Below are 9,427 nucleotides of genomic sequence, written 5' to 3'. Positions count from 1 at the left end.
ATGGGGCTATATAATGTGCATTATACTCATATTTACACTATGTATATTGAAGCGAGAAAACACGATAGACTACATTGTAACGATAAAAATGCAATAATTCTACCTCTATACAGGTATTCTTCAGACCTTGACAATCCCCTAGCTCAGGGGGAGACGGACGAATGGACCAACACCAGCTTCTTTGAATAGGGTAACTGCTCTTTTGGATGTGGCTTTCGTTATCTATAAACGGATAGAATAACAGTTAACAAGGAATTTCTGGTATCCGTACATAGACGGAATAACGACTATGAGGGGACGAGATCACTCTTTTCTTGAGTGGGTAATCGACGAATCTACCCACACTTTGGAATCTCACTTAAACGGGAGCACACAAGAATGGGAAAGGGGACAAAAGAGGTTAGAAACTGGCTAGGAGGGTCTCCCTATCCTTAAAAACCATGAAATGAGGGAAGGGGGACCCTCCTATTTATAGGGGGTGTCCCACACCCTCGGCCCTGGATAAGTCCTCCACAGCACCGTGGATGCAATCAGTCTGTTGACATCGCAGCCCCCCACGGCAGCGTGGTTTTATGCCACACTGCTGTGGGAGGCCTCCACAGGGCCGTGGGGCACTGTCCACGGCGTCGTGGATAGTGTGGTCCCCCTCTTCCTACTTTTTGAGCCTAAATGGGCTTCTTTGGTGTTTGGGGTGTGTCTGGGACTCTGGGCCCATGGGCCCTGTCTTTTTGGTCTTAAGAAAGGGGAAAGGGTGTGACATCCATTGTCCATGTCCCATTGTCATCATCGCTAGAGGTGGTGGCAAAATTTCAGTATCTACAGTTTGCCCCTCTTTGGCTGAGGCCTGTGCTAGCAACCGAAATGTAAAAGACAAAAGACTAACTGATTTTGTCACCAAGAGCATGTACTGCTGACACCTTGCTCAAGGGCGGCAGAGTTGCGAAACCATGTGAGGAAATCTTTCGATAAACCTCAAAAGAAAAAGAATCAACCAAGCGGTTAAAATCCTTTGTTAAGCCACAAAGGAAACAAAAATCACGCGATTAATCATGGTGAAATCTTTCGATAATCCTCGAAGGGGAAATCACACTTGTGAGCATCTGCCTAGAAACTTTCGGCACTGAAAATCAAGGCACCTATGCACATGCGTGTGTGTAGTTTGTTTTATTTTATTTTATGCACATATATTCATATATATACATACACATACATGTGCATATCACACTTTTTTTTTTAGTCCACTGCACCATGTGGGGTCTCCACGGCACCGTGGCGTGGGCAGCACCCCTGCTCCACGGCGCCGGGGTCACGGCACCATGGCCATGACCATGGCAGCATGGGGAATCCTCCATGGCACCATGGAGGATTTTCCACGGTGTCGTGGAGGTTTCCACGGCACCGTGGCCACGGCTGCTTCTATCTATAAATAGGGGGGTCCTCCTTTACATTCCTTACCTGATTTTGTTCCCAGACTCTGCCATTTTTGTATTTTTTTTACTACTTTTGAGGAAGATGTCCTTCCGCCGTCCTCGCTAGTCTTCACATGGTCCTCTATTGGGTACAACCGATGTGGACGATCGGGCGGGTTGGTACCCATCCGGGGCGACGCTGAGGGACACTTCTCGCCACATCTGCTGCGCCATCTGGGGGTAGTCACAGGCGGTAAGCACACTTACCCTATCTTTTATTATGTGTTTTTCTGTTGATTAATGCTATAGTAGGATTATTAATTATTGTCATGAACCCCTAAGGCCGGCAAATCGAGGCAAAGCCCTAATACCCCAACTTAGGCATTTCTAGGCACACAAGTTAAGGCGATGCTGTCAGATACCAAACTGGGTATCTTTTCACACGTAAATCAAGGTGAAATCGTAAAACACCAACTTAGGTATTTTTAGGCATGCAAATCGAGACAAGGCCATCTGATATCACCCCGGGTATCCTTTGGCATGCAAATCGAGGCGAAGTCCTAAAACACCAACTTAAGCATTTTTAGGCACGCAAATAAAGGCAAAGCCGTCAGATACCAAACAGTGCATCTTTTAGGCACACAAATTGAGACACAATTGTCATATACCAAACCAAGTATCTATTGGCGCACAAATCGAGGTAGAACCCTAAAATACCGACTTAGGAATTTTTAGACACAAATCAAGGCAAAGCCATCAGATACCCCATCGGGTATCTTTTGGCACATAAATCGAGGCAAAACCCTAAAACACCAACTTAGGCATTTTAGGCACATAAATCGAGACACAACCATCAGATACTAAACTAGGTATCTATTAGCACATAAATTGAGGCAGAATCCTAAAATACCAACTTGGGCATTTTTAGGCACGTAAATCAAGGAAAAGTCATCAGATACCAAACCAGGCATCTTTTGGTGTGCAAATCGAGGCGAAGCCCTAAAATACCAACTTAGGCATTTTTAGGCATGCAAATCGAGGCAAAGTCATCAAATGTCAAATTGGGTATCTTTTGGCACATAAATCGAGGCAAAACCCTAAAATGCCAACTTAGGCATTTTAGGCATGTAAATTAAAGCAAAACTATTAGATACCAAATCATGTATCTTTTGGCATGTAAATCGAGGCGATACCCTAAAACACCAATTTAGGCATTTTTAGGCACACAAATCGAAACAAAACCCTAAAACACCAACTTAAGTATTTTTAGGCACACAAATCGAGACAAACCCTAAAACACCAACTTAGGCATTTTAGGCATGCAAATCGAGGCAAAGTCGTCAGATACCAAATCAGGTATCTTTTGGCACATAAATCGAGGTAAGATCATAAAATACCAACTTAGGCATTTTTAGGCACACAAATCGAGGTGAAACCCTAACACACCAACTTGAGCATTTTTAGGCACGTAATAGATGCCAAACCAGGTATATTTTGGCGCATAAATCGAGGCAGAACCCTAAAATACTGACTTAGACATTTTTAGGCATGCAAATCAAGGCAAAGCCGTCAGATTCCAAATCGGGTATCTTTTGACACGCAAATCAAGGCAAAACCCTAAAACACCAACTTAGGCATTTTAGGCATCCAAATCAAGGTAAAGCTGTCAGATACCAAATCACGTATCTTTTGGCATGCAAATTGAGGAGAGACCCTAAAACACCAACTTAGGCATTTTTAGGCTTATTTTTTTTACTTTCCTTTTGTTTATATATATTTTGCTTTCTCATTTATTTATTCGGATCTAACCATTTCTTTCTTTTCTTATGTTTTTGCAGGGTAAGACCCTCCTGATGCCGAAGAAGTATTGCGCCGCGGAGAAGGTGTGGGAGTGGTATGGAGAGCTTCGCCCGGAGGTATTGTCCAGGGTTAGAGACCGGATTGGGGCATATTGCAGCCTGGCCCGTCTGAGAGTTGGATAGCCTAACAGTTTGGGCATTAGTGGAGAGGTGGTGGCCGAGCACCTACACCTTCCACCCACCGCTAAGAGAGGTGACTATTACACCTCTCGACTTCTACATGATCACGGGGCTTCCTTTCGAAGGGATGCCCGTGGCACTAATTCCAGTGGACTAGGAGGACCGCTTCGACTACTACAGGAGCATGACGGGGATTCCCGTCGATCACAGGGGCCTTTCCACCACCGCCATGTGGAAATTTTGGCAGGAGAAAGGGGTGACAGATCAGTCCCCCTTCGTGGAGCATGACCAGATGGCTCGATGCTTTCTGCTATATCTACTAGTCGAGGTCGTGTTCAGGGACATGATCGGGACGGTGACCACCGATCTTGCCTTCTGTCGATTCTTCGAGGATTTTGACCTCACAGCAGGATACGACTGGGGTGGTTTGGCTTATGCCCACCTCCTATACATGATGGACTTCTTAGTCCTAAGCTCCCCGAACCTCATCGGGTGCTCTTATGTCATTTGGGTGTGTCTTATTTCTCTCTTCTCCCTTTTTTATTATTGTTTTCTCATTGTTGTTTTACTTATTGATTTACTTTGTTTCCCATAAACATGGAGCTATGAGATTCTGTGTTTTTGGATTCCCTTCTTCAAGGGGGGAGAGGACTAGGGTGTGACTTTCCCTAGGGCCGAGCGATGGTCCAAGGGAACACTTTTGAAGAGAGGCCGCCATAGATCTTCCTTCCGTTCGGGGTCTTTTGAACAAGCTGCGGCTCGAGGATGTGAGTTTGAAACCACTCTCTCTTACTCTTATCCTTGATTCTACAATTATTTCATTTATCTTCATTTCTTTCTTTTTTGGTAGGTCTCCCTTCGCCCCTACCTTTTGGAGTATCTCCCCGAGCCGCACTTATTTGCTCGGGCCTCAGCTCTCTTTTCCAGACGGATTCTCTTTAAGGGTCCATATGGATTCTCCTTCTACTTGGGAGAGTGGGTGTCCTTGCAGTGGTCTGAGGAGAGACTTATCCCTTGTCTCCCAACAGCTCGCATGAACACTCCTTCCCTCTTGGAGCCGTAGGAGATCGAGCACCTGAGGGTTGGTGAGCGGGTAGCGCAATTGGCCTCTACTGTGGGGGATTATCCCACTTTCCTCTTTCGAGAGACTGTCTACGTTCCTCTCACTCCTGAGGGCCCTTGGGTATGATTTCTTTACTCTTTCTTAATTAACCAAGAAATTTATTAAATTATCCTAAAAGAATTTGGTTCTTTTGTAGTACCCTGACCACCCTCTCTTCCCTAGGAGCTTCGATCGAGGACAGTCCTCACATGCTTCTTAGATGATAGGTGTAGACCCTGAGGCAGAGACTTCTGGTGGAGTCCCTCCTTTGAGGTTGGCGGACATGGATGATCACATCCCCTCCTATCATCCATGGTTTATCAGACATACTAAGTCGGGTCGGCCTGAGATTGAGTTGGGACTTCCCAACTCTCCGGATTGCAACCTAGGCCTCCCCCTTCAATATGATGCGGTCAGTAGATCCCTTTTTTTTGTTTAAGTTTACAAAGTGAAAACCCTCACTTCATCTCTTTCTCCTCTTTCTTTTTAGGTGACCGTGGTTTAGTATACTGACATGCGGCGCATGATGGTCAGCATGGATGAGGTCATCATTTCTAGGGTGGACATGATGCATCATTGGGTGAGTTTCTTCCCTTCTTCTTTTTATTTTTATTTTTTATTATATCTATATATTTTCCTTTTGTTTATTCTCATTGTTTATTTTCTTCCTCTTTCAGAGGACCCAGGCTACATTCCACCAGGCGGAGTCTGAGAGGCATTGGCTCGATTTTGAGAGATATCAGACCGAGTTAGCACGTGCTTGAGCTAAGATCGAGGTTCTTCGGTTGGACAGGGACGGTGCCGAGGGTACTGGTGCGAGCCTCTCAGTGGAGGACTACCTCTCAGGGTGACATTTTTTTTGTGTATATTTGTTGTTTTTTTTTTTTTTTTAGAACGGATTATTGTAATTATTGTACCATTTGTACACATTTCCGCCCCCCCCTTTTTTTTTATGTATATACATTTGCATCATAATACGAAAATGGTTTCTCTTTTCTTTAGAAGCACAAATTTCATTGATAGTTGATTCAATTACATGGGGAATAAAAGGATAAGCCAAACAACAACTTGATATCACTTGTTTACAACATTTTTCCACCACATTTCTGATAGTAGAATCACCACTTCCTAAGTCAAAACCTCTGGAGCTCTAAAGTTCTTCAACTTAAATTGTTCTTACTTTGGAGACACCAAAGAGGGAACATAAAAACTGGTGTGAGTCAAACCCATGAGTCTCACATAATTGCATCCGGGCGTCTCTGGTACTTCTACCTTGGTCTTCATCCAATGGCAGTCCCACTAGATTTCTTGAGCATTTCTTTTATCCAAGTATTCCGTCCAATCTTGGATCTAGTGCTCATGTGTTTCTCTTCTTGCTTGGTAATGCATAGGCTGGAGGTGAGGACACAGAATCGGCTCCACCAATCTTAACTTTTCTATCAACCACATCTGGAAAATTGCTGGAGATCCATGAAAGAAATCTATTCCATATTTTCAAGACTGGCACATGATATCAAACCCTTTGAAAGTCTCCGCCAATACTGTAGGGATGATGTCACATCCCTTTTCTAACTGCTTAACAACTTCCGCAATCATCGGAGACATGCCCTTTCCTGGAGTTGTCAGGAGGTATTTCTCAATCATACAAAAAAGGTATGCTCGCTTTCTGCATTGGATTCGTCCTTCTTCTTGAGCTCTGTTGTTGCTAAAGATTCTCACTACTTTCAACACATCCAATTTGTCATAATGGAGAATCTATTTTATCTCCTTTTCGTCCATGATGAAGAAGTCTTCCAGAGTTTTGAAAAGTTGCTCCTTCTGCATAACCGGGAGGAATAGGTTTCCTTGAAGAGATGTTAATATGCAAGCCCGAAATTCTTCAATAGTCGGGGTTATCCTGACTTTTCCAAAATGAAAGACATGCAATTGAGGATCCCAACATTTAGATGCTTCTCGAAGTAGATCATGATGGAGTCTGAAACATTTGATTCTCCCAAGTATTGACAAATTGAGATCGTCCAGCAACGTAGGACCATCCATAGACATACAGAGGGTCCATTGACGTAACTGCTCATCTAGCCCTTCTTTCTTTGGTCCTCGCATAATACCTGCATCAAGGATCCTGTTAGTACCCTGAACATTAGTAAGTCTTCAGCTAATAACTAGCCCTTAATAACCCTAGGTACACTATAAGTCCAAAGAACAAATTTTGAAGGCCAAATGGCGGGATCTACCATACTTGCAGAGGACGCCGGTTGGCAGGGTTACGGAATGGACTAACACAATACCCTCTTTTTTTTTTTTTTTGAGACCACACTTGAACATGTCGAGCTGCCGATGTATCCCTCTAGAGAAATCAGGTCAAACGTAGTTCAAGTTGATCAAAGAGTTTAGATGAAGAATTTCTTCAGTTGATCCATGTTGACCAATCCTTGAAGATCTTCTCCATCAGCACTACTTTGCCTGGCAATATTGCTTTCACTCTGTAAGGACCGCTCCAATTGGGTCATGAATTGGGACCCTTTGCTCCCTCAAAACCAAATCTCCTTCTTCAATGTTTCGAGGGTGTACCCCTTTGTTGAATTCCCTAGCCATCCTTTGCGGATATTTCTTGAGTTTATCCATGGCTTTCATTCTCTTTTCATCCAAGAGATTGAGTTCTTCGTATCTGGACCTCATCCATTCCCCTTCTGGTAGCTGACTATCAAACAATACTCGAAAGGAAGGAACCTGAATTTCCACAAGTAAAATGGCCTCTACTCCATACACTAGAGAATACGGAGTTGCCCCAGTTGAGGTCCGAATTGACATCCGATAAGCCCATAAAGCTAATGGGAGCTTCTCAGCCAGTCATTGTGTGCATCTGCCATTTTCTACAATATGACTTTTACATTTTTATTAGTTGCTTCTACTGCTTCATTGGTTTGAGGCCTATAGGTAGTGGACCTATACCTTTTAATGCCAAATTTGGTATAGAGTTCTTCCACTTTTCCTCGAAAATGCAAGCCTTGATCTGAAATCAATTTTTAAGGTACGCCATATCTGTAAATGATGTTTTATTTTATGAACTTTGCTAACTTAGTAGCAGTTAAGACCGTATAAGATTGAGCCTCTACCCACTTTGTGAAATAGTCGATGGCGACTAGCACGAACTCTTGACCATTGGAAGCCTTTGGGGTTATCTTTCCAATCACATCGATTCTCCAAGTAGGAAACGGTCATGGGGCATTTAACAAATGCAACTCCGTAGGAGAAATGTGTATGACATTGGTAAATATCTGACATTAGTGGCATCTTTTGACGAAGGTGGCTTAGTCAGCCTCCATTATTATCCAATAATACCCCATCCTGAAGATCTTCTTGGCAAGCATTCTCGTATTCATATGTGGTCTGCAGACCCCTTGATGGATTTCTTCCATAATGGTCTAAGCTTATTCTTCATCTACAGATAGTAGTTGAATGCCATCATAAGACCTTTTATACAGCAGGCTTCCTTAGAGAATGAATTGAGTGGCATGTTTTCGCAAATGCCTTCTCTTCCCTTCTGTGAAGTATTTAGGGTACTTCCGTTCTCTAATATAATCAATTATTAGGGCGTACCAGGGCCTTCCATCCTCGATGAGTAGATTGACTGGCTCTCCATATGACAGGCCAATTCTTTTCTCAACTAGAAAAGATCGGATCTTGTCCTGAGGATCACATTCTACCATAGAGGCTAAGGTAGCCAAGGCATTCGCAAACCGATTGCTATCTTTGGGCAAGTATTCTAAAGAGATCTCTTTGAAGCATTTAGGCACCTGCTCCAAATATACTTGGTAAGGTTTCAGCTTTTCATCCCTGGTCTTCCATTTCCCTTGAGTCTGATAGTTCACGACCAAAGAGTCTCCAAAGACTTTGATCTTTTCTACTCCCACAGATAATGCCATTTCCAGACCAATGGCGCAAGCTTCATATTTCGTGATGTTGTTGGTGCAACTAAACTCTAGGCGGAATGCCATTGGTAAGTGAAAGTCTTCTGGGGTTACAAGTAATACTCCTACCCCAAATCCTTTTTTATTTGTAGCTTCATCGAAACACAATTGCCATTTTCTATCTTCTTCTACAAAACACAAGTCTTCATCTGGGAAAGAATCCTCTATTGGTCATAAATCTGACCCTACAGGATATGTCGTCAAGTGATCTGAGATTGCTCACCCCTTTATAGACTTTTGGTTGACATATGTTATGTCAAATTCTGACAATAACAACAGCCACTTGGCCATCCTTTCGGTCAATGCTGATTTCTCAAAGAGATATTTGATCAAGTCCATTCTTGAAACAAGTTTGAAAGGGTGTGAGATCATGTAATGCCTCAATCTCTTAGTCACCCAGACTAGTGAGGTACATGTCTTCTCCACTGGAGTATAGCGAGTTTTATTCTCCAGCAATTTTTTGCTTAAGTAATAAATCGCATGTTCTTCTCCATCTCTTTGATCAATCTAGGCTATCATTGACCTTATCAACACTTCCTCCACTGAAAGAAACAACAGCAAGGGTTCACCTAATACTGGAGGGACGAGTATAGGGGGACAAACCAAATACTCCTTGATTTTCATGAAAGCATCCTGGCACTTATCAGTCCATTATTTCTGCTCTTTCTTTCTCAGAAGTTTGAAAATGAGTTCACACGTCACAGTTAATCGAGATATGAATCCGGTGATGTATTGGATATGGCCTAAGAATCCTCGCACTTCTTTTTCTGTCCTTGGTGGCGGAATTTTTGTGATGGCTTTTATTTTGTCAAGATCTACCTCTATTCCTCTTTCACTGATAAGGAATCCTAGCAGTTTGCCTGCCCTTGCTCCAAACACAGACTTCTGGGGGTTCAACCTCAACTTGTATTCTGTAATTCTTTCAAAGAATTTCCTTAATGCTACAAAATGGCCTTGCCGATTAGT

General features: G+C 43.1%; 1 protein-coding gene across 1 annotated transcript; it reads right to left on the bottom strand.

The window, feature by feature from the left end:
* Positions 1-7,984: 7,984 nt before the first annotated feature.
* On the bottom strand, positions 7,985-8,488 carry LOC122643500. The gene has a single exon (XM_043837117.1). The coding sequence runs from the start codon at positions 8,486-8,488 to the stop codon at positions 7,985-7,987; it is 504 nt and encodes a 167-aa protein (XP_043693052.1).
* Positions 8,489-9,427: the final 939 nt, after the last annotated feature.

The sequence above is a fragment of the Telopea speciosissima genome, chromosome 10 (assembly GCF_018873765.1).
Source record: "Telopea speciosissima isolate NSW1024214 ecotype Mountain lineage chromosome 10, Tspe_v1, whole genome shotgun sequence".
NCBI classification, from domain to species: domain Eukaryota; kingdom Viridiplantae; phylum Streptophyta; class Magnoliopsida; order Proteales; family Proteaceae; genus Telopea; species Telopea speciosissima.
The sequence above is the reverse complement of the archived record's forward strand: the minus strand, read 5'-3'. Positions and strand labels throughout refer to the sequence as shown.

Coding starts and splice junctions, on each gene's coding strand:
- LOC122643500 (XM_043837117.1), bottom strand. CDS start 8,488: ATGGCATTCCGCCTAGAGTTTAGTTGCACCAACAACATCACGAAATAT.